Here is a 27,339-nt window from a genome sequence, read left to right as displayed (position 1 = left end):
CATGATCACAAAAGACAAATGGGGGGATAAACGAACTTTGGACGAATTGTGTAGCGAAAACCAATTATGCACTTGGGATGTGTGCGGGTTGGGGGGGGGGGGGAGGGGGGTGGTGTTTAAATGCGTCTGTCCATAACTGGACCCAAAACGCAACTATGGCATTTCTCATAGGTAAAGGTACTATACGTGACATGGGAATAATGGCTTAGTTATTTTTTTCGATACTCATCTTTACTATATTCAGTTTACTTCTTGTTATCCCTGGAGGAAAATATAATTTATGTGCGAATATTTTCGATAAAAACTAGGTACAGTATTTCACCGATTGAATTATAAATTATGGAGTTAATTGTGTAATATAGATCGTAATGTAATTAGGATACATAATATGTTAAATAAACATCTGCCTAAGCATGTATTAATGTGCCTTTTGCAGAATACTATGACACTGTAGATGCAACATACCGTTAATTGCAAAGAATTTGTCGGGGATTTTGCTTGCATGCTTAAATAGTCAAACGTTACATTTAATATGGGCGATAACGCTACCGGCGAGTTCAAGAAATGTAAGACCGTTTCTGCTGTGGGAAAAGTGAAGAGGGTGAAGTCCGAAGAGACAGAAGTACGAGTGGAATTAAACCAAGTTTTGAAAGACGACAAGAACGCAAAGCCGACCATTTGGTTATACAGGAGGCGATGGGTAATAGTTTTTCTGTTCAGCTCATATTCCCTCTGCAACGCATTCCAATGGATCCAGTATGGAATCATCAACAATATCTTTATGAAGTTTTACAATAAGGATTCTTTCACCATAGACTGGTTGTCTATGATCTACATGTTAACGTACATCCCATTCATATTCCCCGTCACCTGGTTGTTAGACAAAAAGGGTCTTCGTGTTATTTCGCTCTTGGCAAGCGGTATAAACTGCGTGGGAACATGGATCAAGGTTACGAGCGTCAGGCCAGATCTGTTTGTTGTAACGATTTTCGGACAGTTCACCTGCTCATTTGCTCAAGTATTCATCCTTGGAATGCCGTCCCGGATCGCCTCGGTGTGGTTTGGCTCCAAAGAGGTTTCTACAGCCTGCGCCATCGGAGTATTTGGCAACCAGGTAAGGTGCAAAGAAAGGCACCTGGAGATGCGTTGCGTCACGATCTGTCATGTAGTCAGATGCTCCAAAAAGCCTGATGTGACACACGCACGTACATAGACACACATACACTCATATAAACATTGGCTGTATAACGTCCAGTAAGACGTATGATGTTAAACTATTAATCAAAAACAAAGTTGCAAGTTACTACGCTTCAACACACAATTGGGATTTTTGTGGGGAAGAATATGTATCATACTTTATTTTTCTTTTACGTGTAGTTCTAAGATTTCATTTTAGGTGAGAGATAAGACATAGCTGGAGAATGACCACTTGAATTGGTTAGGCCTATATATTTAGTTATAAAGTGGTAAGATATGTAGGCTTTCAGCGTCTGTCACATTTTTGCGTCACTCGAGTGATTTTATCATTCTGATTTTGGTTTTGGTTTGATGCTACATAAAACGTCGTGTAGGTTGATCCTTTACAGCAGGGTTATTCAACTCACGGTCCTCGAGGTCCGCGCACTGCTGGTTTTCCAGCCTTCCTTTACCTGTCAGTCAGGTGTGAAGCCTCTGACCAATCAGAATCAGTAATTATTAAACAACTACCTGGGGGAACTGGAAACACAGCCTGGATTTGGATCGAGGTCCAGAGTTGAAGAACCCTGCTTTACAGCCTGTTAAAGCGCACAAGTTTCGTCTTTCGATTAGGGGACGAAGCGTGTACAAAATGAATAGAATAATAGAATAGAATAGAATAGAATAGAATAGAATATGCTGAAGAACCTGTCGGAAAAGTCCACAACCATAGACGTCATAGGTTGTCCAAATTTAAATTCCCTTAAGAAAACCGTTTGCTAATATTTTCTAATCATATTGTGTTTCATAAACATGTATCTGACGATGCAGGAATCGCGGACTTAATCGTCGTTGGTCAGATCTGCGTGTGATAAGCTCTTGCCACTTATTCCCGAAATATTTGACTTAAATGGAAAGTAGATTTTGTTTCTTCTCTGTACTCTTTGATGATGTAAGATTCGAGGTATTTACACATCCCGTGCATATTGCGTATTGTCTATGCACACACGCCCATTCTCTCACTCTTACACATGCACACACAATTTACTTGAAAAGTGTTTTTATCTTCTGCAGCCTCTAAACCCAATTATTGCCAAGCTGCGCCGTTATGACAACCATAGTTGGTGCCTTAATGTAGTCGACATCGTATGGTGTGATCAAGTAGCCGGAAAGTTAATATCAGCTAACTCTTTGCCTTAAGGATTTACAAGCATTGGAGCCGCTTATTTTGTATTGTCTGGTTGAAAAGACATACTGGTTCTGGAAAAAAGTCAACGATTCTTTGAGAATAAATTGCTAAGAGAAAAGAGAAAAAAACAGCATCTACACAGCCAAGTCAATTCTATCTCCATTCACAATAAAATGAAAACATTTTTGAAACTCCAGACAAGCGCGAGTCTTATAAGGGGGACGTGCGCTAAGTTTATTTTTACACCATTTCTCAAGAAAACTGCAAGCAAACTCGGTCTCTGTTCAGAAAACACAAACATTAAGAAGGCATCAGCACTTATCAGAGCTGGTACAGCAGCTTGACAGTACTGAGTATGACCAGGCTGATGGAAATGTAAGGGAGTTCAGGAAACGGACTGGGATAGCCTGGATAACACCATTAGAGAAGCACTGAAGATCAGGCCACGTTGACGGTGATGCCGTCTTATTGGTATTTTACATTTGAAAACCATTTCCTGCTACATCTTGTTATTATGTAACACATGTCGGGAGGGGGGGGGGTGTTCTCCTTAGCCCTGTGTCAGATCCACTTGTGTGTCAGTTTGGAGAAGCATGGAATATGTATGAAGGAATTTGTCATGTGTGACTGCAACCCTGAGAACAGCGCAGGCCCTAATCAGCATGATCACACACAACCGCACAAAGCGGACAACAGGAATCTGAGAGAGTGCCAGGAAGTGGCTTCCTGCGATTCCCGCCTTGGGAGAAAATCTGCCTATCCTCCGAAAGCTCCGACTGGCATGAGTGTCGTGATGATGATGGCATAACGATGGGTTTGCTGCCCTGCTGGATGTGCTCATATGGTGGGAATGGACAATGACAGCCAGATAAACTCCATGCCCGCTGAGCCTCGGTGTACTTTCCAAGACCAACCTGTACTATAGGGTCCTTGGGTCACGCTGGTCCTGTTGTCCAAGGGTCGCTTTTTTAAATCCCTGAATGGGTACATCCTTCCCAGATGTGTGGAGTATCTGGAAGGGAATTTGCCTCCAGTGCTTGAAGAGCATCTTCTGGTATCTTGTACTGGGAATGTCCATTTGGTGCCTCTCTGTGATCATTATATGGGCTTCAGCTGTGTGACTTCATCGTGTAGGAGCATGAGTCATCGTCGTACACTCATCGGGGCTGATGAGAAATGGGCTTCCCATTAAAAGACAAGGCTCGCTCAGAACACAGACAGCTCTGGTTTGTCAGAAAGCCTACAGAAGGTTATGGTTTTCAGTGTAAAAGTGGATTTTCCAGAGCTTTAGGTACTACTCTAGTAAGCAACGCAACAATGTGATGGTTAGTGGTGATCTCTCATATGAAGATATCTGGGCCCAGGATACTCAGAGAAAACCAATATTTCTGAGGACTGTGAGTCACGTGTCATGACTCTAAATGACACATTCTCACAATCAGGACAAGCAGCTTCAGGCATACATACAACTAAGGAAGCGGTAGAATTAGCCCATTGACTAAAATTATATCTGAATATAAATTCGGACGGCAGATTCTCCTATGTGTTTGTGTTACTCACGTTAATGCTTGGGGAATTGAGGCCAAATTCTAAATCGGATTGGATGTTTTTATGTGATGTTGATCTGAGGGTTGCTTTCAGAATTGCACACGTGAGAGTAAAGATTGATGCCAATTTGGCAAAAGGGTTAATGAGAGGCTGATTTATAAATGAAGGCATGATTAACAATATTAGGCAGGTACAATTACATAATGGATGTTTTGCTTGCGAGGATTTGTTGCAGTTTTGCTGGATGAGTGAGAAGCGAGTGCATAACTAGGTTCTTTATCGCTGTGGTGGAGTGTTTTCTGCCCCCTTGGGCACATCCCAAAGGAAAGGCTGACGATGGACAAGGCTGTCTGTCACATGGTACACTAATGACGGAAAGCACAAGCAAAGGGCAGTCAGCACGTGAGGTGGACTCAGTCGTAGACTAAGTCTGCTCATGTTTTCCTGTCTCAGCTGAGCTCTGGCAAAGTGGTCTTTGACCACTTATCAAGTGTGTGACAATAAATTGTGTGTGAAGTTAAAAATTAACTCAAGCAGAGCAGTAGCCAGGATTTAAAAAAACATCAAAAGCATGAGCCCTTCCTAGGTGGGCCCCAGAATGGATCGTGGTCATTGGAGGTGCAGAAAAAATACTGAGGACTTGACCTTGGTGTCCTCTATGGTAGGTATGGGCATGAGCTCAAGGTACCATCAAGGTGCAACTTCTGCAAATGTTACTATTGACGTTAACATTGACGGTAATGCAAAAATTCACCTACAGTAAAATTCATTGACGTTCTAAAAATCCTTAAAATGAGCGTTTGATAGAAAAATTATCCCTGTGCTCTCCAAGGCCAAAATTAACTTGTTAAGCCAGTGAGTCAGTAAAGCTAAATAAGTATTCTGGCCATGCCTTTCTCGTCTTGAAATCCTTATACAGATTCTCTGCCGCTGTGCGCTACACGTGGATGGTCACAGCACATGTAATCCTCGGTGTCGCCTTGGATCTTGCTCGTAGGGAGTCTGTCAGCCGCTTCCCAGCCCCAGGAGATGCCATTGTGGTTTTCTGGCACTGTGTGAAGCACAAAGCTGTGTCAGCAAATGAGGAAATACCAACGGTTCCTGTATGGCATCATTCTGCAATGCGCAGGGCCTTGGGGCTTCTGTGAGTCCTGGGGGCTCTCCCCAGGGCTGCCATGTTACTAAGGGGGTCTTCACATCTTGTGATGATCATTTAGATTCTTCTGAGGAGAACCAGGCCAGTTGAAGAATAGAGTAGCCCGTTGACAGAATGTTCTCATTCCAACTCTACTTTAATCAGGCTTATATGGTCCTTAATATGCTATTAATGAATGTGGCAGGTTGAAAGCAGCGTGGGTTGGAATGAAAACAATCTGGGGGGGGGGGGGATTAAGAACTATTGCACAAGAGCAAGATTAGGGATGGTCCTAACTTTGTGTGCTTTGTGTGCTGGATTGAATCACACCTGATAAATGTATCTGATCAACTAAAAGATCAGAAGTTTTGTCTTATCTTTTTCACCAGGATTCATATTAGGAAATTTACAATTATCAGGATCAAAACATGGGCTTTAAGTGGTTGCTAGAGGTTAGCCAATAAGGAGAGTCTCTACACTCAAGTGCTTGGGTACATTTCCGGCCCCAATCCTCTGAATGGAGGCCTGGAGTTTGCTTTGTAATGCAGCCGGAGCACTTCACAGGTAGGTATGGACAGGTGGTCTGTGCACTTTGCTCAAGCAGGAACTTGAAATATTCTTGGTGAGCTATTTTTTACTACTGTGGTAGAAAATATTTCTAAGGCTGATAGGCAAGCGAAAACGGAGTCTCCACTGTCACGCAAACAGCTACATTTTTAGAAAGGAAGGTCCCCTTATTGACAGCAGTCGTCATTATTCACTTTTCAGCCCACTAAAATGGAAACGATGTAACAGCTCCTGACTATGGTGGACTTGATGTGTTTATGAGATTTTGTCCAAATCAAATTTTTGCTGACTAGCATCAAACGTTGCTCTTGGCTTAACATGAGGTGTAAACTTGCCGTTAAGAGGGTGTCCTGCTGCGAATGTCCCACAGCTGGGTGTTGCGCTGGGGTTCCTGGTTCCACCCGTTCTGGTACCTAACGTGGACGACCTGGACCAGTTGGCTCACCACATCAGCATCATGTTCTACATCACCGCGGGGCTAGCGACCCTGCTCTTCATCCTCGTCATCTTTGGTAAGACCCCACTCTTCCTCAGTGATCTGCCACATTGTGTCCCGCTCTGTCTGTTTACATCTCAGTTTCTTGGTGCATCATTGGAAAAATCACATTAAAGGGATCATTTTGGTTGTAAAATACAAAGCGCAGACCTATGTAATCATACAGTCCTACAAGAACAATCAGACTTCGTCGTGCCCCTATTTCACATTCCACAATGCTAAAACCTGTCAAAAATTCTAATCTGCATTAACTTTTTAAAGATTTTACTCTGCAACTCAAAGAGCATTATAACACAGAGAGACTTGGTGAGTCTTTTTACTGCTAGAAATACAGATGCAGAAAGCCAGAAAGTTGAAAGAAAACAGCTTCATACATGGAATAAAATATCTGATTTCTATCTCATTGTCACCTGAATGTTGAATGATTTTAAGAAGTTCAGAGACAGCAAACAGATAAAGAACCTGTGCTGTAGCACAGTGTTTCCCAGTCCAGTCCTTGGGGACCCACAGTCAGTCCATGTTCCTGTGCTCTCCAAGGTCCCCGGCAGAGAGCGTGTGTTTTTGCTTGGGAGCTGGGAGAGAGCAAAAATGTGAATTGTCTGTGGGCTCCCGAGAACCGGATTGGGGAACACTGCTGTAGTAGGACAGTGAGCCCACTATCATGTGGAAGTGTTTATCAGGAGGGTTCGGCGTAACCAGCCATAGAGAACAACTGAAGAACAGTGATATTTGGTTTGCCTGGAGTTCTTCTAAACATAAGAATGATAGCATACTAATTTGAATACATGAATCCATATAACATCCATAGTTCTTTTTGTAAAACAAGGTGCTTGTTTAAATTATAATACCACGTAAGTGAAATTTACTGTTCCCTGGCGCTTGGCTTCCATTCCGGTCATGTGACCTCCGTAAAGAGGGCTGGCCAGCCTGGAGCGTGTGCGCTGTGTAGCGTGTCACCCCCGCTGCCCTGCTGCTCTCTCAGCTGAGAAGGCGGCGGTCTAATTGCTGTAATTGACGGGCTTTTGAAAAGACCTCCATGGACGTGATTGCAGATGGAGCACATGTAGATCTGCGGTCGGCTTTTTCACAGAAGGCCGTGTAATCCTAGAAAGTACCAGAGGGGGGTGGGGGGTGCGATAATTTACAGCTGGAGTTTAACAGCTTTTTTTTTTTGTCTCAAATGCGAGATGCTGCCATCGTTTTGTTGGTTCTCTTGATTTTACTCTGAAAGCTCAGCTATGTTATATTGGTAAAGCCCAGCAAGGATGACTTCTGAAAGCAGGTATTTCTGATCCCTGGAGGGGTTTCCCCAACTACTCAGACCACGGACCTCAGACCACGCCCCCAGTTTTGACGCTTTAGGGGGCCTGGGGGCTAAGCGGCTAGCACATTGAGGAGTTTTAGTGGGCCCCCACGTTGCATGAGTTTTTGGTAACACATTGTTTTTAGTAATTCATAAACACATTCATAATTCCTTGTAATACATTCATAAAGTATTATAAACATGGGTATAAATATTCATCAAAAGGCATAATACATTATAGCCGTGTGTATTATGCATTATGAATGGCCATCAGTAAAGTGTTACTTTTTTTTAGTAGTTTAGTAGTTTAGTAGTTTTTTTCTGCCATCCAAAGACATGCGACACATTTGGCTAATTGGCATCTCTAAAAGCGTTAGTGTGTGTACTGGCATCCTTCCACCCTGTGTCTGCCCTGCATGCACTGGCACCCCAGCCCTCTGCCCCCACGCCGCGTGGGTTCGCTCCAGGCCTTCCCGTCACCCTTTATTGGATAAGCCCTTGGAACACGGCTGGGTGGACGGATTGTTTTAGGAGTCATTGCAGATTTGTTTTTTGGACCGTCGGCCCCTTTTCAGATGTTGGCATGAGATTTAAGCTACGTTCATGGCTTTGCTTGCGCTACATAAAGGAAGGTTTGTTGCGCAAATCATGATGGCAAGCGAGCCATATCTTCCGGACCCTGTTTCAGGGCCAGTCTAAGCTTTCTCACTCAACCCTTCGAAGAACGGGGTTTCTCAAGGAAGGTAAACACTATAATTTGGGAACAGATGTACCTTGAGACCGAAAGCGAGAACTGGTCATTTGCCATCCTCGTCCTTGTTTTAATCCTGGAAAAAGCTGATGTTCTCACACTTGTGTTGGGTTGTAGTCACGCTTTTGGTCCTTATGCATCATCCAAAGGGTACATGCTTGGTTTCTGCCAAGATTTGTGCCGTTATTTTTGTTTCCCGTAGATTAGCATTACGGTGCAAACTAAACCGCTCATTGTCTTGTTAGCTGGGACTTAAAGGCCACAGTTTCCAGCCTTGCTGGCTGTAGGTTTGTCTGATCTCATCGCTCTCGCTGCTGCTCCACGTCGCTGGTATTTGTCCACGCTGGAAGGGTTGCCATCCAAGGTCCAGGATCAAGAGGCTCCCAGAAGTCAGATAAAGTTCAATGTGATGTACATGTGAAAGAGTGTTGGTGGTTATGTGACAGCCAGTTCCACGTGAGTCACTTCCACAGTGACAGAAGCACTGGTTTGGACTGCAAAACAATACATCTGGCTCCTGGAATCGGTTCTACGTTTATAATTTTGGGGAAGATTCTTTAATGTGGGAGCTGATCGGTCAGACAACGAAAAGCTTATAACTGAATAATGGCAGCGGAATTAAAAGCAGCTTTCACTTTCAATAGTGCTGTTTGGTCTTTGGTGGATAAAGTATAAACATTATGAAACATTCTAAAATGATAAGGGCACCATCCAGGGGAGTTGTGACTCACGGCAGGCCTGCCAGTTGTGTGATTCATGATGCATATTGTGTACCGCAACCATCCAGGTGACCCGCAGGTCCAGGATGCTGCCAGAACTACATTGTACTGTGACATGGCTGGCCTCCCCTGTTGGCCCAAGATTGTGAGGGAAAAGGGTGGAGAAGGACAGATTGTTATCTAATAAAGTGAGGGACGGCCATTCTCAGCACTTGCCCCCATTTTCCAGGCCTCTGGGACACGGTCCCAGAGGGACCTGAGGAATATGCCTCTGTGCTCTGGTTCCTTTCATTTTTATGTATTGAGTATTTGCTTAGAAGACATGTTTGTCTCAATAGATTAACGTAGCACTCTGAGCTGCGCAGATTTCCTTCTCAAAAGTCGCAGGATCTACTTCAAGGCGCCTCGCTCCATGTTTCATGTGTAAATCAACCCTAACTGAACTGTAAAACTTGCAGGACACAGGCCTGCGAAGACCCAGGCCGCCAGTCTGTAGCATGTAAGGTGATCTTACTTCACTTTGCAAACAAAAGGACACCAGGGGCAGGATGTTAGGAGGGGAGTCAAAGCAACGCAGATATGCACACAGGAAGCAGTCTGACTGTAGAAAGCAAATGCCAGCATGAAGCAAATCGAGATCCGTGACATTTCAGGCCTTTTTAGGTCTAAAAAAGAGACCAAGTCTGGGACAAAGAGGACGTGTGGTCACCCTAGTTGCGTTGACGGTCAGAGATAATTTTTTCTTTGATGCAGTGCAGATGCCGCTTGATATTGGCTCTAAGGAACTCACTCTGCTGGTTCTGAAAAACACAGTGTTCCAGGAAAAGCCGGATATCCCACCTTCCCAGGCCCAGGTCATCGCCCGCAGCATCCCACCGGAGAACTACTCATATGCGACATCCATCCTGAGGCTACTGCGCAACAGACCATTCATCCTCCTCATCGTCACCTATGGTGGGTCTTCCTCTCCCTGGGCCTGTTGCGGTTTAGCTAGTTGCAGTTAGCCTTGCAATGAGGCTGTGGCTGCCAGGATGAAAGGCCTGTGAATCCCCACAGTAAAAAACATGCAAAGGTTAATAGAGACACAGTGAAAACTACTGATTCTCACTACACGTCTTCATTAACACCCACTACACCTTCAGTCAGAGGACTGGAGAACCAATGAAACAATACCTTTAGCAAACACCATGTGGATACAGAGATTTTAACTCATGGTAATACCCAGTGTGGTTTTTGAGGGGGTGGTATGTAATGGAAAGGTTCTGTTGAACAGTTTGCTATATGCTATGGGTGAGCTAAAAGGCTAAGGTGCTAACACGCGAGAGAAAGTACCAGAATCCTGTTGCTTTGGCCCTTTTTGGCCACATCAGGGTTCATGCTGAGAAGCTGGATGTAGCAGTGCTGTGCTGACGTCCCAGAGCGTCTCTCACGCTCTTCCATATGCTGACCGTAAAATTGTTTTCAGGTGCCCCATGTGTAAGACTGTGACGGTGAAATACACGCCAATGAGATGAGGAGTCAAATTCCATGAAGGGTCAATATCCGGCTGCGTTATCAGACCCGGCCCTAAAGGTCACTCAGACGAGTCAATGGTTGGGACTTTCAGGGGACATAATATTTTTTTTAATTGTTCCAGTTGATTGTCAGCTCTTTCAGATCAACTTCGACAGGATGTTTTCAGTGAAAATCTGATTTTGTACTAGATATCATTTTTTTTTGTTCACTCCTGACTTTCTGGCGTCATAAATTCAAATTGAACGGATGCTGAAGCTTCTCTTTTCAGCTTTTCTCAATCAACTGCATGTCTTCTCATAAGATAATTGGTGGTTGATACTTTTCACTCATCACCACAGATATTTATCTAATTTAACTATTTAACTATTTTTTCCCCATCCGTTTCCTTCTCCGCCCTTGTTATGACTGTTTGAACCCCCCCAGAGAGTTCACAGTGAAACCAACGTGAATCTGGAAGCCTGTGATGTCACTGCCATACATCCTTGCTCTGGCGTGCTGAGTTTGACTGTAGGCCAAGTCTTTTTCCAGGGCACAAAGCGATTCCCAGACAAACACCGGCTCCAGATGTTGGCTGTACTGTTTATGTATTTTACCACAGACACTGGAAAATGGTCGACGGGGTCGAGTTCTGGGTGATTCTTCGGGCTCTATTTTGGGGTCGGCCCCTGCCTGCACAGGTCTCCCCTGGTGCTTGTCGCGAATGTCTGCTACCTCTGACATGTCACTTTGTCTCCCCCGGCAGGACTGAATGTGGGGTGTTTCTACGCCGTCTCCACGCTGCTGAATCAAATGATCCTTGAGCACTACCCTGTAAGTTGTCTTCTGTCCCTGTGCCCAGCACCAAGATGGCTACCCCGTTTCATTAGCACTTAACCATTAGCAATTCTGAATGACAGTCGCCCCCTTCTGGTCATCTTCACTATATATAGCGTAAAGTTGTCGGCTTATGGTTTTCCTGGACTTTCCTGCTAACACCTGCAGCGCCTGGTGGCTGAGGTAACTGTTATCCCCGCCATTATCTGTGCCTCTGGTCGCTTGTCATGTCTACTGCAGTGATAGCTTCTGGCTGATGGGACTGTTGGATAGTTTTCCCCTGTCTGGAGACTGGAGTTCAAAGCATCAAATTGCCTGACTCATGTTGATAGCTTGCCCTAGCTTCCCAACCAGCCCTCGGCCTTATCACTTCGTGAAGCGGCTTCATTCGGACCTACGAGGACATCGCTGAGCTGTGTGCGAAAGGCTGATAAACATTCTCTCCAGTCCAACCCCAAACAATTACCTTCTTCCCCAGCTGCCTTGTGTTGTTTAGAATTGGTGCCGTTAAAAAAATGGCCCATAAAATAACAAGACTTGAAGGGTATGTCTTTTCTGCTCCAGAATCTCCCTCTCTCAACCCTGCCACACACAGCCAGAACCATAGCTATGACAGCGGATCGATGGCCCCTTTTATGAAACTGAATTCTGTGCCCGGCCTAGGACAGTAAACTAAGGGTCTTGTGTGTGGCTGTCGGTGGCCGTGGTGACGTTGTGCTAACACTTCTGTCTCTCCTCTGATAGGGGGAGGAGGTGAACGCAGGGAGGATCGGACTCACCATTGTCATTGCTGGCATGTTTGGCTCCCTCATCTGCGGTTTGTGGCTTGATAAGACAAAAACCTACAAGTGAGTAAAGGCGCCCCCAACTGTAGACTCCAGCAGTGAGCGGCCAATGTCGGCTGTGAGGAACACTGCCAAATTCCCAGGCAGCTTAGACTGACAAATCACTCGGTGTATCTGATTGCATAATTTAAGTCGTACGATTATTTCCCGTCTGTCGACTGCTGCCCCCAGTGGGTATATTGAGTACCACAGCGGGACCAGATGTTTGGCGCAAGATATGAAAAAAATCCAAAACAAAAGCAACGATAATATCAACAACATCGTAGTTGCAGGACAAAACCACACAATACATGTTGTTCCGATGTTGGGTGCCGACTGTTTGTGCAGGTGTAGTTCGCATAAACCATCTGAGCAGTCAATGTTGTTACAGTTACAGGGGTTCTGCTAGATAGCTAAATATTATCTCCAGTGAGGAAAATTCTGTCCTCAGTGAGACCAAATAGCAGCAAGTTCATAGAACAGATTCAAATGCACAGGCAGCACTCATAAACATAAGAGGCAAACAGGCCATAATGTTCATCGGTGACCTTACCTGGGTTCACTGAAGCAAGTCCTTGAATCCTGACTGTGGAACACATTTCTGAGGGAACGAAGGTATTAGATAGTCCATCTTAATAGATTATTATTCTTTCCTGATCAGGTTAATTGTTCCGGGCGCATGTTGAGAGGCTTGGACCCCGTCTCGCAAAGTATCCCACCGCAGAGGTGCTCAAGTTGAGGGGGAGGGGGGGTCCCCACTGTGGATGTGTCTCCCGGCAGATCAGAGCTGACAGCCTTTATCCACATGTCCCCTCGGCTAAACCCTCCCCCAGTAGCTGGTGTGCGGTGGTCTGAGTGATGGATTAAGGGACATTTGGCTCGGCAGGGCTCTGGCTCTGGAACAGCAGGGCTGCCCCACTGCACTGTCACGCCGCAGTATCTCCTGCAGCGATGGCTTAGGTGGGGATTTTTTCTCAGGGTAATAAAAAATAACCTGATTTCAACTTTTGGGAGGACTAACAGGTATCTAGATATCAACATCACCCAGCATACTTGGATGTCAAAATTTGATTCTTATCGACCTTCCAAATAAAGTTTTACTTTACGTGCATACATTATATATAATAATCACCGTTAGACTTGATGAGTGGCAATTTGAATTACTGTGATTTATTATGATTTTAATACACTTTAATATACTAGGTGCAGATTGCTTAAAAATGGTCAGCTCGGTCACGGCTAATTATGAGCTCATTGTATTGATAGATGGTATTGCTGTTGTTATCGCCTTCCATGGGTGAACGTAAGCCCACTGTGTGGGGGTGAATATGAGCAGCTGTGAATGAGTGTTGTCCAGGATGCCTTCGCCTCAGTGCTGTGCAGGCATCCCTGCTGCGTTACCTCTCAGGGATGCCCAAGAATGAAACGGATGTTTTGAAAAAGTTTCAGATGATATTAAAAGCCAGGCCTTGTTTTCCTAAGTGGATTATTAATCGAGGTTCATGTGTGTTATACCCTGTGTCTCCCTATTATCTCCTGTCAACCTCCGGCAAATCAGGGGACTGAATTGGACACATCCCTGTGACTGGGGTGGGGGGGGGGGGTCACCTTAAAGAGAAGGCATGCTTTTTTTAGCTTCTAGAAAGCTGTCCACCGCTGTGTCATTGTTGTCTTGTTTCCGGTCATTCTTTGTGGAAAGCATGATTGAGAAGGAGGGAAGTGTGTGTGCTGACGACAGTCTGCCCTCTCTCTCTCTCCGCCCAGGCAGACCACCCTGGCTGTCTACCTTCTGTCCCTCGTGGGGATGCTGGTCTACGCTTTTACTTTTACCCTCGGCCATCTCTGGGTGGTCTTCATCACGGCCGGGACGCTTGGGTAATGTGTCATGTGATTCAGATTCTGCCATGATTCCAAGTTACATTGATACGACATTGCTAACGTGTTTGCCGGAAAGCTTCTGGGAAATGCTTTTTGGCTCTGAGAGAAATGCATCTGGGACTTTTGTTTTGCCAAAGGAAAGTTGATTGTTCATTTTACTGGATTATTTTAATTGCAACAGTCCATCTGCTAGGGGCCGCATAGTGGTGCAGTGGTTAGCACTGTTGTCTCACACCTCTGGGGCCAGGGTTTGAGTCGCTGCCATGGCTACTTGTGTGTGGAATTCTGATTGGCAGAGGATGGTGGATCAGGAGGGAACCGTGACCTCACCTGCCATCGCTGATTCATGTTATGGGGGCAATGGGTGTACCGGACCTCTATGACCTAGAATAGAATAAGTGGTTACAGAAAATGGATGGAGTCCATCTACTAATTGATTTAAGCATTCTGTTCTTTCCATATTGCATACGTTTCTTCCATTAGTTCTGACGTGCAGTTAGCTCATGGAAGTTTTACTTATATAAAAATGTTCTGGGGCAGAACGAAAAATGATTGGTTCAGAGACCTAACCAATCAGATTGTAGAGGAGGTGGGACCAACCAATCAGATATCTCCTCAAGTTACTTGGACCCGCCTCGTCTACAATATGATTGGTTATCTCTCTGAACCAATCATTTTTCATTCTGCCCTCAGGACATATTTGTGTAAGTAAAACTTCCATGAGCGTGCAGTTAGGCAGACTGGCAAATATGATTAAAATATCAACCACAAAACAATTCTGCCCCAAAGCCTAGTCAATCTGCCATTTTAATTTTGTAACAGTTGTAGCCCATTTCCTGTGCTAATTGACCCTGCTTGCCACACGTGGCCCCTTCTCGGAGGCCCTTTGTGATGTTGGCCCTTTCGGCAGATTCTTCATGACCGGGTACCTGCCCCTCGGCTTCGAGTTCGCCGCGGAGCTGACGTACCCAGAGTCGGAGGGCACCTCCTCGGGGCTGCTCAACTGCTCCGCGCAGGTCAGGGCTCTCACCCCTGCTGGTCTGGGGACCCTGCTCCCCCGTGGCTCAGAGGACGGACATGTCGCTGATGTCATGCGGGGACACACTCACACCCCAATGAGTGTGTGTGCTGTCAACATATCACTTATTTGTGAAATCCATTTTTCATCATCATTTTTAAAAATAGTGTCTTTGTGTCTGTGCTGACCATGTTGTCACTCCCCATTCACCAGATATTTGGGATCATATTCACCGTCTGTCAGGGGAAGATCATTGATCACTTTGGGACTCTGCCCGGGAACATCTTCCTCTGCGTCTTCCTCTTCATAGGGACAATTTTGACAGGTGGAGGTTCCCTCGCTCACCTGGCTGTGCTCCTTTGGCTCAGCTGCCTACCCTTCATGCCTGAATCCATTTATGTAATGAAGATCAATTAGGAGGCTTGGCGGTTTTTTTAGGATCTGTATTACACAACTTTTAAGATCAGAGTACAATGCTGCGTGCTCTGCCCTCCAGCTAACTAGTGTGTATGTGTGTGTGTGTGTGTATGTATGTTTGTGTGTGTGTTTAGCTCAATGCTGCCATCTACTGGTAGGAAAATTACAGCAAATGTAGCAGTAAAAAGTGAGAGCCCCGATCCAGCTAACCAAGGCCCCTGTGGTTTCTCGCCCCACAGGACTTATCAAGTCAGACCTCCGGAGGCAGAAAGCGAACCAGCAGGTCGAGGCCAACGAAAGAGGGTCGTGCGAGGTTTGTACCCGGCAAACAGCAGGGGATTGGTCGGGGTGGGGAGGCGTGGTCGGGGGTGGTGTCTCACAAACTAGCAAACAATTTTTTTTTTTTTTAATGGAAGCGCATGTGCAGGTAAAAAGTGACAGGATTCTTGCGCTGTTCCAGTTGGTGGCCATACGTTTCCGGCATTTGAAATGCTGCCTTTCACAGCTGTGAATCTCCGACGGGCTGAGCTGTTTTCACAATAAGCTCTCCCTTCACAAGAACTCACTGATATTTCCACGCACGATTTTGAAAAGCATGTCGAGTCCAGCTCCGGCGAATGGCCACGTGCCCTCGTGACCCATGAAAAGAATTCAGCTGCTGGCGTCTGTCCCTGCCCTGTGTGTACGGGTTTGACGATTTGGGGATATTTCTGCTTTTAGCTTTAGCTTGAGATGGATATGGGGCTGGATTTTGAACAGTTCCCACTTGCAGCCGCACTCCAGAATTTTTGACATGTTATAGCAAATGATTCATCGACGGGTTGAGTCAGCGTCAGCGGGGACTGCTGAAGTGTTCAGCTGTGGGCGGGTACTGTTCCTGCTGGCGTGGGCGTGGACCTGATGAGTGTTTATTGGGGGGAGGGGGTGCTATAGTTAGGACAATGACCCCCGCTTTCCCCAGTAGCACCAGCGCTGGTTATGAACCCCAACCTGAAAATCAGATGCGTCAGAGTGGGGTCGGGATCCTACACACCCGCGTTTGTTTTCGTGTCATTACACTCGCCTTCATGCAGCACACTGAGCCAAAGAGGGGCTCTCGCGTGGAACCGCCATGAGAGGCAGTCGGGTGCTTTCGAAAGGCTGAAGCACTTCCAGCAGCTGGTCGGGGTTAAAGCCACAGCTGGGATCCTCCTGAGGAACATGGGGAGAACATTTGTTTCCTGTTACCCGCGGGAGCTGGGGGGCGTTCTGCAGATTTAGCGTGGTTACGTTCACTCTCTGCCTTTCGCCCACAGCTGTTCTGCCATGTTAATTGGTTAAGTATTATGTTGGTGGGGGTCACATGCGTGTGTGAGTCCGGAGGTCCTTGTTTTTTTTGGGGGGGGGGGGGGGGGAACAAAACTGAAGGCCAAATGGAAGATAGCCCACCCACGTGTTTGGTTCTGGCATGTTCTGAATACCCCCCCCCCACCCAAATAACTGCACATGAAGGGGCCCCTTTGCAAATGTTTTCTATTTATTGAGAGGTAAGCCTTTAAAAATGACTTTAGTGTTGGGGCAGCATTCGTGGGGGCCACCTGGGTGTTGGGGCAGATGAGTGGCCGGTTACCGTGAGATAGCGCCTCCTGGTGCCTTGATGGGGGGGGGGGGAGTATGAGGTATTCTGTCAGTGTGTGAGTGTGATGACTGGATTAAAAGCAGGATTAGATTAATGTGTTGTGCTTAATGACCAACAATAGCTTCAAGTGCTTGCCATGGTTCCTTAGGCTTTTTGAATGTATATTTTCACTTGCTGTTTTACCCACATTAAATTCTGTGTATGGACCGCTGGAGTATATTCACAAGTAGGGGTACGTGCATGTTCATGCTGAAGAGGCGCAGAGGAGCAGACATAGAATTGTCTTCCATCCGATTGTGTTATCCTATGTATATGTTAAGGACCGTGGGCGTGTTGATTGGCTGATTGCATCCAGCGGCATTTCTGATTGGCAGAGGGTGGCGGATCAGGAGGGAGCCGTGACCTCGCCTGCCATCGCTGATTCATGTTATGGGGGCAATGGGTGTACCGGACAGACGAGCGGGGGCACTGCCACCCCCCCACTCCAAACAACGCCCAAGGTTTCACGTCTATGACGCACACGTGAAGGGGATCCAGCTGAAGAGAGTGACCAGGTGCTGCGAGACCACGCCCCCTCATGGAGTCACTGACCTGGACCTCCTCCTCCTCCTCTCTCTCTCTCTCGACGTCTAAAAATGCCATGGACGGAAACGATAAAAGAACAACCTGTCCGGAGCGGAGGCTCTGAAGCTGGCGTTCCCATTTTTAAAAAGAACAGAGCGTGATATGGGGGCAGCCACACTGATGACACCCATGCATCTTGGACTGTTCCAATAACAATCCCTGCACACCCCCCCAGCACCATGTGGCGCGGACCAAGGCTGTACTTTGGAGTGGTGCACCAAAAACTTCAGCAGGCACCTTCTCAGCCTCTTTGCTGAATTGTCACCATGGAAACTAATAGGATTATACAAATATATATTTTTTCCATTCCAATATATATATTTGTGCAAATATTAAACTGCCAGCTCTTACATTTGCTGACTTGGAGCTTATTCATATATTAATACAAACCAAGCTTTATTTGTGTTAGTTTAATGTGATCTGTAACTAAAACTAGACCTTTTTGCTGTTAATACTGTTGTTTTTGAAAGTGAAGACCACTGCAGAAGCAGCTGCCAATCTTGCTGTGTGGGTACTATATTTCCACACAAACTAATAATGGGTGTCTTGGAAAAGGTGTTTCCTTAAATGTGTTGTGTGTGTATGTGTGCGTATGTGGTCTGTGGGGCTGGCTGACCAATCAGAGCGCAGTCTGGGTGCCCGTTGCCTTTGGATGCGCTGAGGTAAGCACACGCACATGTTGAGACACTAACCTCACTTGCTGTCCTCGTCGTAACCCGGCAACCAAGGCATCTTTGTGTCCCTCGTGATCAGGCCTGAGAGTCGCCATGCCGCCTGACGCCCAACTAAATGCGAATAAGGTGTGGCTGATTTGTTGTTTTTTTTTTTAACATGGATTCTGCCAAAATCTGTTTCCTGTTTAAACTTCAGGCAAGCTATTTATTTTATTACTTGTATGTGCACATTGCCATTTCTTAATGTTACTGAACAAAAGCTCTTTGAAAAAATACTTAGAAAACACTGGGTAATGGGACGACGTCCATTCCTGGCTGCTGTTTTCTGTGGCATTTGATGGGTTTTGGAACCACTGGATGAATTTTACATAATTGTTTAAGATTAAATAATTGTTTTGGCACAGTGACTGGTGTCAAAGTTTCAGGATGAAGAGGACGTGATTTCCAAAGATGAGGAGGGAGAAGAAAAAAATCACAAAAGAACCATTTAGGATTTGAATTCGGAACATTGTCTACTTAGTTGTTTAAATGCTGAATGCTTTATACCATATGGGGCACGCTAATGTGTTTGAGTAATGTAGTCTTAAGTACACAAAATTTTCTCCTTTCTGTTCAATTCGGTCTCTTTTAATTTTATAAAATGTCCACTGTGATGTGAAACATTAGAAATGGAGTGGAAGGACGTCAGTTTGGTGTAATTTTATTATAATTCTTAGCTGTACAGGAAAGTAAAAGAAGCCATCCACCATGTTTCTCCCCTCAAAGTAAAGACTTAAAGTCACAAAGCTGCTTTCCTGTCATTCTTAAAAAGATTTTCCATGTTTACTTTTCTCCGGTACATTTCATAAAGCCTGATGAGGAACGCTCTTTTGACGCCGGCTTCTGTCATTTATTACAGAACTGGTTTGATGTCTTGTCTGTGCCGTGGGTGACCCCGGCATGACTGGTCACGTGACACACATGGTCACGGTGTAACCGCTCCAGTTTGGATTGACCATCAACTCCCCCCACACTCCCTCCGCTGTCCCAGCTATCAAATATATTCCACCTGACTTGGTCAATCGATCCCAATCAATTGAATAATTTTAATGTTGGGGAAGAACAAATCTGTATTCAAGGACAGAGATTTGGTAACAACTGGACCAATTAAATTAATGAATCAAATGATGTTGAAAGGGAAAAGGGTAATGAATCAGCTGATTAATTGACCAATCACTGATCACCTTATGCAGCGGTTTCTCCTATGGTCTGGTGGCTGACTGGGCTGCCTCAGTTTGAGAAGCACAAAGATGGTCAAGTACTGGGACCAGAATCCAATGTCCAAAATGGACACTGACACTTAAGAGTTGGGCTTCATTAAAACCTATAGAAATCTGCACTTAGTCCAGAAGGGGGGGTGGGGGGGGGTGGACACCAACTTCCCATGTACAAGGCATGTAATTGAGCAAGTGTGTTCACTATTCGGGAGCTAAACCATCCATCCAACTTAAGTGTAAAACATTAATGCATTTCCATTAGAATATTTAAAAAAACAGCGTTCTGTAGAGTGCAATTGTGACCATATAAAACAGGAACCCGTAGCGTGATGGGGGGGGCTCCGCAGGGCGAGTTGGGGTGGGGCTGGAGCAGTTTCACACAGGTGCCTCCTGGAACGAGTCCTGGCAGCCCCTCCTCGCCGGGCCGGGGGCCGTGTGACCCCCCCCGCGACTCCACGGGCTCAGTTCCGCTTCTTCTGTCGCGCCCCAACCACTTCCTGGGGCTCGGCGATACACTGGAAGCCAATCAGCATGCCCACGATGGAGAAACCTCGGGGAAAACCAGGGGGGGCAGGGAGGCTCTTTGGCATGTGTGGCTTAGATCCCTACACCCGACTCAACTGCCCAGAGAAGTCGAATTTACCACGACAGCCACTGAACAGGTTACAGTAAGGATGCGTCTGCAGATCAGACTCAACGGGATGGTAAATGACGGCATCACAAGAGGAGTCAGAGGAGTAAAGGGAGGAAAGGTGCTACTCACTTGCGACAATGAGAGGCGCCATGATACCGATCGTCAGGGGGGCAGTCTTGTAAATGAAGGCCTCCGACAGGAAGTGGCCGAGGGCCAATAGAAAGGTCCACAGCGTGATGTGATACAGCCTGCAGAGGCAGGAGTGACGAGCAGCCTGGGTAAATACAGCCTCCTTCACCTGCCCAAAAAGCCAACACCCCTGTTGCGCAGAACAGTGCTCTCTGCCTTACGTTCTGTTCTGGATGTCGAAGGCACAAGCGCAGCGAATGATCGACGACAGCAGGGTCCAGATGCCGAAGGTCCGTGCTTGAAGTCCGTTCACTGCGAGAGCATAGCATTGTAGCGGTCAGATCTGCAGTGCTGCTAAAGACTAAGCTAAAGAACACAGAGCTGGACACCCATTCAGTTGCAGCAGCCAGTATAACCTGTAGCCATTGGTGGAGTCGGTAGGAAAGTATCCAATGGCATAACCTTTTATTAGGATCATAATATTAGCACAACAAGCCACAAAGTTGTCCATATATTTTCAATTTATTTAAGGCATCATGACATATAAAGGGCAAAAATTTGAGAACTTTATTCTGGGGTCTTTCTGTCATGGTTGAGTTTGTAAAGGCAGCTTTCTGAGTCCAAATCCATTACAAACAGCCCTTGCTGGCAAACCTCTAAACAGACTCTTGGCGTAGAGAGTGGCACAGCATCTCAAAAAATCAGCACGCCCCTAATCTGCCTTGTGCCCCCATCAGCGCTGACACTGCCTCTGCAACCCCACCCCCTCCCCACACACCGCCGGCAGAGAGGCCGGCGCATGTCCCGCTAAGCCGCGTCTGGTCTTTATTAGGGGCCGCGGTGTGGTTGAAGTAGGGCGTGCTGGGAAAGCTCCCCCGAGCTGCGGATTGAGGGAGCCACCCAGGGCTCTCCGCTTGCTGGGCCCACAGCAAAGCAAATTTACGGCCCCCAAAAGCAATGGGATGTCAGGCTGGGATGGAGGCATGGTGCTTTCAAACCGGGTGGGCTAATACTGCTTCTCAAACTAATATGCATTGGCTCCAGTGTTCTGGTCTCTTCTTTCCTCACTGTAAAAAGCTGGGCCAACCTTAGGGTTCCTGTGATTAAAGTTCAATCATTTCCCATTTAGCCATAAAGACAGGTTTCCCTGATCTGACCTGGCCCTCGGAAACAATGATGGGTGTGATCTTTATATGTTTAAGCACAGCTCCAAGGTTGTACGTTAGGGTTAGGATTTTCTGACCCAGGGCCAGCTCTCTGTGTGCATAATCTGTGCCTTTTCTGTGCATCTGCCTTCATTCTTCCAAGATGCTCTAAGCCCCTCCTCCAAATGACATCAAGACCAGAACCTTGAGGTGAGATGTTTTTCAGAATGGATTCCTGATCACCGCCACCAATTATATAATCGAAAACCAGCTTCCACTTACCAAACTCTGGGGTCCCAGTGTAGAGCTTCTCAGAGAGGAAGCTGTGATCCCGAAAACTCTGCATGGTATTACCCATGGCAATAACAGACACCATCACCAGCCAACTGCGCAGAACGTTCAGAAACCGGCTCATCCTCCCAGAAGCTCAACCTGGAACTGCAGGGTGTGAGCCAAACACATGGGCCACTGTGAAACGTTGTGTCAATGACATAGAGAATAAGTATTATTAAGAAATACTGGATATTTGCCAAAACAACTCATCAGTCATGAATCATGTATCAAAGGGAAGAATCATTTATGAGGAATAACAATGAGACGATGCTAAATTTAACACTCTAAATGGTTATACCTCTACTATACTGGCAACGCATTCGCATATTATAGCAAAACATCCAGGCTGATTTTTTGCTGATAGCGTTTGCTCTACACACACGGTATAATAAACTGGCACCACTGTGAATGTTGAAACACAGCTACCTGCAATTAAAAGACATTTTAGAGTGCTGGGTACGGCATCGGATACGTTTAACAGCACGTTCATATGCTGTCTGTTCCTTCAGCACGCCAGCATCATTAGTCAGACCACGTCACCATACCTAGCTCAGCTTGCCAAACAGCAATTTTCTACAAGCTTTAAAACTGCAACGTACCAGATCACAGCTGGCCGACACCGTAACGCAGAAACAAGGTTAATCGGGAGCAAGCTGCCTCTCTCAGGCACTTAGACACAGAGCTGGACGCCACGGCTCAGTGCAGGTATCCTGCTACCTTCTGCTGTTCCCACGCACTGCCGTAGACAGGCACATCTCACGCGCTTTGTTAACTTACCTCCACCACGAAACATAACTGACAGACCAGTACGGTCCCACCCCTTCTATTGTTAATTGGCTACTTGTTACAACCTGTCAGAAAAAAAGGCGAAGGGCTCTGGACTGAGTCGCTATCGCTCAACAATGGAATGTTTGACGGGCGTGAAATGTAGCCAATTATAATGTAAGACAGCGCCAGATCCGAGTCGTTCGGTACTTGCATGGTTTTTGCGCCCGCCTACTTTTGCTCTCTCTGCCAATCACGTAAACGTCGAAGCGACCACAAAACGGCGCGAGAGTGTTGCCATGGGACACGAAGGCAACTTTGTACCTGACGCATGCTCCGGCGGTTTCTAGCGTTCGAAAACGTCATGACCAATCAGACTCCGTGGTGTGCGCATGCCCTGTTTGTAGGTTGCCGGTTAGTTGTAGTTACAGCTGAAGGGAAAACACAAGCTGTAGTATAGACTGAATTAATATGAGTTAACCATCTAGTTGACAATCTGACAAGATATCGGAGCTTCGTTAAAACAGATACTAAACATTTATTTAACATAGGTATGTAAAATATATCTTGTGAACATGTTTCAATTCAAAATTGAAAATTGTGCATTTGCTATAAAAAGTACTGGCTAATTAGCTAGCTAGCTAGCTATTAGATGTCGGTTCTCAGCTTGTCTTTTTAAGTTAAACTATTTAAGTTAGTAGTGATTGAATATTACAACGTGACAGCTCTATAGCAGCGAAGCTGGAGAACAGCTTTATTTATGCAGTTACATGCCTGACAGTCTGTGGTCATAGCTGGTTTTGTATTCTGCTGTCACTTCGCAGTTATTTTTCATTTATCGTTGCCCTTTCTTGAACATTTTGGACGAAACTCTTAAACGTTCGCGGTTTTCAAGCTGAGCATCTCCTGTGATTTAAAATAAGCACGGAACCACTAAATAGCGGATTTCGAGTCCGCAGCATGAAGGATGCTCTCAGATTTGTGCCCATGTAACACGGAGGCTTTCTAGTTAGTTTCAGCCAATCGTAACTAATTTTCCGCATCTCAGCAGTATGCTTCCTTGCAGTACGTGGGACTGCCGGTGCCTGGAGATGAGCGCGGCCATAGCCTCGCGGAGCTGACACAAAGCAGATTTCCTCTGGTGGTTACCCAACCCAACCCCCCAGGCTAGTGGAAATGCCTGAGGTGATCCAGGATAAAGTGGATCCTGAGATCTCCTCTGAAGACGAACACGAGTGAGTGGGTGACCCAAAAGCTGTCGTGCTTTGGCAGAGCTGAGACATCTCGCTGCTTAGGGTTCTGTTGATTCTCGATTTTAGTGAATGTATCCTAATGCCATTTGCCCCTGAAATAATTATAATGCATAGGAGACCAGACCATATCATTAAAGTATCGCGTATACACAAAACATTTTAAAAAATATAAATGATTTATGTTCACCAGAAATTATAAATGCATAATTTTACCGAAACATTCAAGTGCTTGTTACTGTACTGCTTTAACAAACTCTTGTTTATTAGTCTAAATGGGATTGATTAGGGAACATAGCCATTCCCATCTGTCATGGTTTCTTTCTGTTTATTAAGTTCTCTCTGCCATTTATCCAGGCTTACTCTACTGTATTTTCTTCTCGTAAAATTCCACCACTTTATTTTCTCATCCAGTTGTCATGTTTCAAGTTACAGAGAGTCTGTCACGAAATGGCCTACGTCAGGGATATAAATATACAGGATATCATTTTTCCGGCATAGTACTGTGAATTATTCAGAGCTAGAGTCTTAAGTGCTCGACAAAGAATTCTGCCTGGATGAGTTTTTTATCACGGTGCTTTACAAGTCCAAAAGTTGCTCGCCTAATAAAACCATCACCTATGACAGCCATGTAAGAAATCGAGAGCTTCCTGTTATTCCTGGGGCTGGGCTGACAGCACTTCCTGTTCAGGCTCCTTCACTTCCTGTTCAGGCTCCTTCACTTCCTGTGAGATCACTGAGCATGCCTTATCTGTCCTCTTGTGATTTTTTTTTTTTAGACATACATAGAGCCAAAAGGCCTTTCTACATGTAGGTCAAGGTGAATAACTACGGTATGTTATATGAGTGTAACTGTGAAAAAGCACTGTGTTTTTGCTAAGTCAGCACTCATAACTTTTTATATAACTGCTCTACCTTTCCCCGGTGTCTTAGGTCTCAGAATCTCTAATAATAAACGCTGACTGGTTCTGTTAGCATTGGTGGATATTCTGTTTGCTGCTTGTAGGCATCACCTTAGGGCACCTTAACCTGCAGGGCACCTTAACCTGTTGGAAAGGTCCTGATCCTAATATGCCCCCTGAGCTTGCATCAATCATGGACTGGGCGTATTAATTCTGGAGAGAGAGCCAAGGAAAAGCATCATTTTATCCTATTAAGGCTTACTGCTCTTCAGGATGACCCTGCCATTTATTGGCTAGTGTTCTAAGCAACGTGGCTGTGTCCCAAATACACTTACCGCTTTTGTTTTTGTCTTGTTTTTCTTTTCCTCCCATCTAGTCTAAGCCTGGATGGTCTTTGCCAAGCCCTGCATTAGATGTTTCCCATTAATTTCCCTTAAAGGGCAGTAATATGTATCTCAGCGGCATCTTCAAAGGTGCTTGCTTGATGGGGTTGCCGAGCCTGTCAGTGTGAGGCCCACGACGCCAATCGCTCAGAATGCCTCAGAGTGATAATCTGGATCTCGCCATGCAGAACGGAGCCAGGGTTAATTTTTCAGGTTACCTCCGGGTTTAGTTAGTTTATCATCTCCTTAACACTGCCATCAGATATGTACTGCTTGGCTGCATGGTTTCCCATTTGATATATTCACAGCACTGTTCCTATCAGGGTTGGTCAGCCAATAGCATGTCTCTTGACTATGCACAAGTAAGGATCTTGGTAAACTGCATTCCAGCAACATGATCTAAGCTTCTGTGACTGTTTCCCTCATTTTAAAGGAAATTTATTGCTTTTAAGAAATTGAAAAAAGAAGCCGGGGACATTTCTGTTGTACAGCAGACAGTTGCTGCCTTTGAGGTCCTGTGGAGAGTGATTTTTATTTCTTGACCGGCCAGAAGCCCTCATATTGTTGGATTTGAAGTACTCCACGCCTCTGATTCTGCATGGAAATGAGCTTTGAGCCCAGCAGACACCCAGAGGCCTTCAGGATTCCAGACTCTTGTAGCATTTCTGTGCCTTAAATGCCATTTATCTCAGCCTCACTTGGGTTCCCTCCCCAGGGACCACCCTTGCATCGTCTGGAGCGGACTCAGCCGGAAGATTCCGGTGCTGCTGTTCTATGCAGAGACCATCGTTTCCAAAGATGGGAACTTTCGCAGCATTGGAGGTAATGTGCAGCATTGGGAGAGAAAAGCAAAAATGAGCAAGGGGAAAAACTGGTTTAAATTAGTCATCCATCCATCCATGAATCTATGCATCCCCATCCATCTTTATTGGTGGATTAATCAGTCTGTACCAGGAAGAATAGGGTGTAACCTAGGAAATTCTACTTAAGCTGCCCCTGTTTTCTCCCTCCTTTTAATTTCAATAAAAATTTCTAGAACGATATAACCTGGCTTTCAAAATCGTCCGGACGGAGAGCCGGCTGGTGCGCAGCATCCTTACCAGTCACGGATTCCATGAGGTGAGCACGGGTGCAACGTGACATCGTCGTTCATTAGTGAAGCTCCGGAGGTCAGCTAAGCCTGGGGTTACTGCACAGAGGGTGTCCAACAGGGGTCGCTCTAGAGCTGACGTATCCTCAGTTCCATTGGTGGTTAGGGCAGCGCTGGCTGCTGTTGCTTGCTCCCCGCCCAGCCCAGAGGCCAGCGTTTATTAACTCTTATTACAAACATCTGCGGCTGGTAGGTCCGCATGAGGAAAGGAGGAGCACCATGGGTGGGGATAAAGCTGAAGGAGATCCTGTTAGTGCTGCTGGTATATAAATAGCCTCTAGGGTGGGCGGGGGGGGGGGGGACGCTGTCCAACTGAATGACAATGTATCTGCGTAGAACTGCAGCTCTCACTACCCGCCCCCCCCCCCCCTGGGGGTGAGCTGTTAGTGATGACGCAAGTCAGCATGGTTCTGTGCTTGTTTGGGCCTCTGGGCCGGCCTCTGGGCCAGGCCGGGTGGGATGACACTGGCTTGGCTGCCTCCGCTCAGGGTGTGGAGCGACAGCTCCGTGTTTTTCGGCTTCAGATTGTTGCGCAACAGGCCCGTCAGTGGGGGGCACCGCAGCCCAGAGGATTTGCCAGTGGGTCCCATCCCTGAATAGATGTGTCTTTCAGGTCCATCCCAACAGCAGCGACTTCAACCTCATGTGGACCGGCTCGCACCTCAAGCCGCACCTCCTGAGGAGCCTTCAGGACTTCCAGAAGGTCAACCATTTCCCTAGGTAATACTCCCCCACCCCCACAGCGCCACATGTCCAAGATCTCCGCTACGGGGCCTGGAAGGGGGGGCAGCCTGTTGCCTGTTGGCGTCTTGCAGCTACTGAGAACACGTTCAAGTTAGCGCCGGTCACCCCCTCTACAGCATCCAAGTAATGACTTTAATAAAGTATCTTAAAGGGCCCCCCTGTGGACTTGCTGCCCCTGTTCACTCCAGGTCCTATGAACTGACCCGCAAAGACCGGCTGTACAAGAACATCCAGCGCATGCAGCAGCTTCATGGTTTCAAGCGCTTTCACATCGTGCCCCACACCTTCCTGCTCCCGGCTGAGTACCAGAACTTCTGCAGTAAGCGTCCGGCCCGTAGAGCCTCCCTGCAGCCAGACCGGCCCTCCGGAGTTTTCCTGCTGAG

General features: G+C 46.3%; 3 protein-coding genes across 11 annotated transcripts in view; 2 read left to right on the top strand and 1 right to left on the bottom strand.

Moving 5' to 3' along the window:
• Nucleotides 1-120: 120 nt before the first annotated feature.
• flvcr2a (FLVCR choline and putative heme transporter 2a) lies at nt 121-18,852 on the top strand. The gene is made up of 10 exons (XM_023828489.2): nt 121-1,114; nt 5,986-6,127; nt 9,698-9,838; nt 11,142-11,209; nt 11,957-12,060; nt 13,801-13,911; nt 14,825-14,930; nt 15,146-15,257; nt 15,589-15,662; nt 17,342-18,852. Exons 1-10 carry the CDS (start codon nt 533-535, stop codon nt 17,480-17,482), a joined length of 1,581 nt encoding a protein of 526 aa, XP_023684257.2. The 5' UTR covers nt 121-532; the 3' UTR covers nt 17,483-18,852.
• Nucleotides 18,853-18,949: 97 nt separating this feature from the next.
• Nucleotides 18,950-22,675, bottom strand: erg28 (ergosterol biosynthesis 28 homolog). Of its 4 annotated transcripts, none has more exons than XM_023828491.2 (5): nt 22,540-22,675; nt 21,712-21,867; nt 20,506-20,596; nt 20,285-20,403; nt 18,950-20,071 (listed from the first exon to the last, which is right to left on the bottom strand). In XM_023828491.2, exons 2-5 carry the CDS (start codon nt 21,842-21,844, stop codon nt 19,983-19,985), a joined length of 432 nt encoding a protein of 143 aa, XP_023684259.1. In that variant the 5' UTR covers nt 21,845-21,867; nt 22,540-22,675; the 3' UTR covers nt 18,950-19,982. The 4 variants fall into 4 exon arrangements, with proteins under 4 accessions (XP_023684259.1, XP_023684261.1, XP_023684260.1 ...); XM_023828493.2 differs by having other exon boundaries at nt 21,712-21,897; nt 22,540-22,662; XM_023828492.2 differs by lacking the exon at nt 22,540-22,675 and adding an exon at nt 22,362-22,533 and having other exon boundaries at nt 21,712-21,897.
• Nucleotides 22,676-22,915: 240 nt separating this feature from the next.
• The window catches only part of ttll5 (tubulin tyrosine ligase-like family, member 5), a 51,729-nt gene continuing 47,305 nt past the window's right edge, over nt 22,916-27,339 (top strand). For 3 of the 6 annotated variants that reach the window (XM_072699260.1, XM_072699259.1, XM_023828368.2), the window contains exons 1-6: nt 22,917-23,078; nt 23,594-23,762; nt 25,778-25,884; nt 26,099-26,181; nt 26,826-26,932; nt 27,145-27,275. In XM_072699260.1, coding sequence (XP_072555361.1) covers nt 23,704-23,762; nt 25,778-25,884; nt 26,099-26,181; nt 26,826-26,932; nt 27,145-27,275 — 487 coding nt within the window. In that variant the 5' untranslated portion in view covers nt 22,917-23,078; nt 23,594-23,703. Of the gene's footprint in view, nt 23,079-23,575; nt 23,763-25,777; nt 25,885-26,098; nt 26,182-26,825; nt 26,933-27,144; nt 27,276-27,339 lie in introns of all 6 variants that reach the window. The other 3 variants (XM_023828372.2, XM_023828370.2, XM_023828369.2) reach the window with 3 other exon arrangements.

The sequence above is a fragment of the Paramormyrops kingsleyae genome, chromosome 14 (assembly GCF_048594095.1).
Source record: "Paramormyrops kingsleyae isolate MSU_618 chromosome 14, PKINGS_0.4, whole genome shotgun sequence".
NCBI classification, from domain to species: domain Eukaryota; kingdom Metazoa; phylum Chordata; class Actinopteri; order Osteoglossiformes; family Mormyridae; genus Paramormyrops; species Paramormyrops kingsleyae.
Note: the sequence above shows the minus strand (reverse complement) of the source record. Positions and strands in the feature narration are given on the sequence as shown.

Bases quoted from the DNA above. Each gene is read 5' to 3' on its own strand.
- flvcr2a (XM_023828489.2), top strand. From the start codon at position 533: ATGGGCGATAACGCTACCGGCGAGTTCAAGAAATGTAAGACCGTTTCT. The intron at 12,061-13,800 runs GTGAGTAAAGGC...CTCTCCGCCCAG, and splicing joins GATAAGACAAAAACCTACAA to GCAGACCACCCTGGCTGTCT. The intron at 14,931-15,145 runs GTCAGGGCTCTC...CCCATTCACCAG, and splicing joins TGCTCAACTGCTCCGCGCAG to ATATTTGGGATCATATTCAC.
- erg28 (XM_023828491.2), bottom strand. From the start codon at position 21,844: ATGAGCCGGTTTCTGAACGTTCTGCGCAGTTGGCTGGTGATGGTGTCT. The intron at 20,404-20,505 runs GTAAGGCAGAGA...CTGCCTCTGCAG, and splicing joins TTCGACATCCAGAACAGAAC to GCTGTATCACATCACGCTGT. The intron at 20,072-20,284 runs GTGAGTAGCACC...GTTTTCCCCGAG, and splicing joins GGCGCCTCTCATTGTCGCAA to GTTTCTCCATCGTGGGCATG.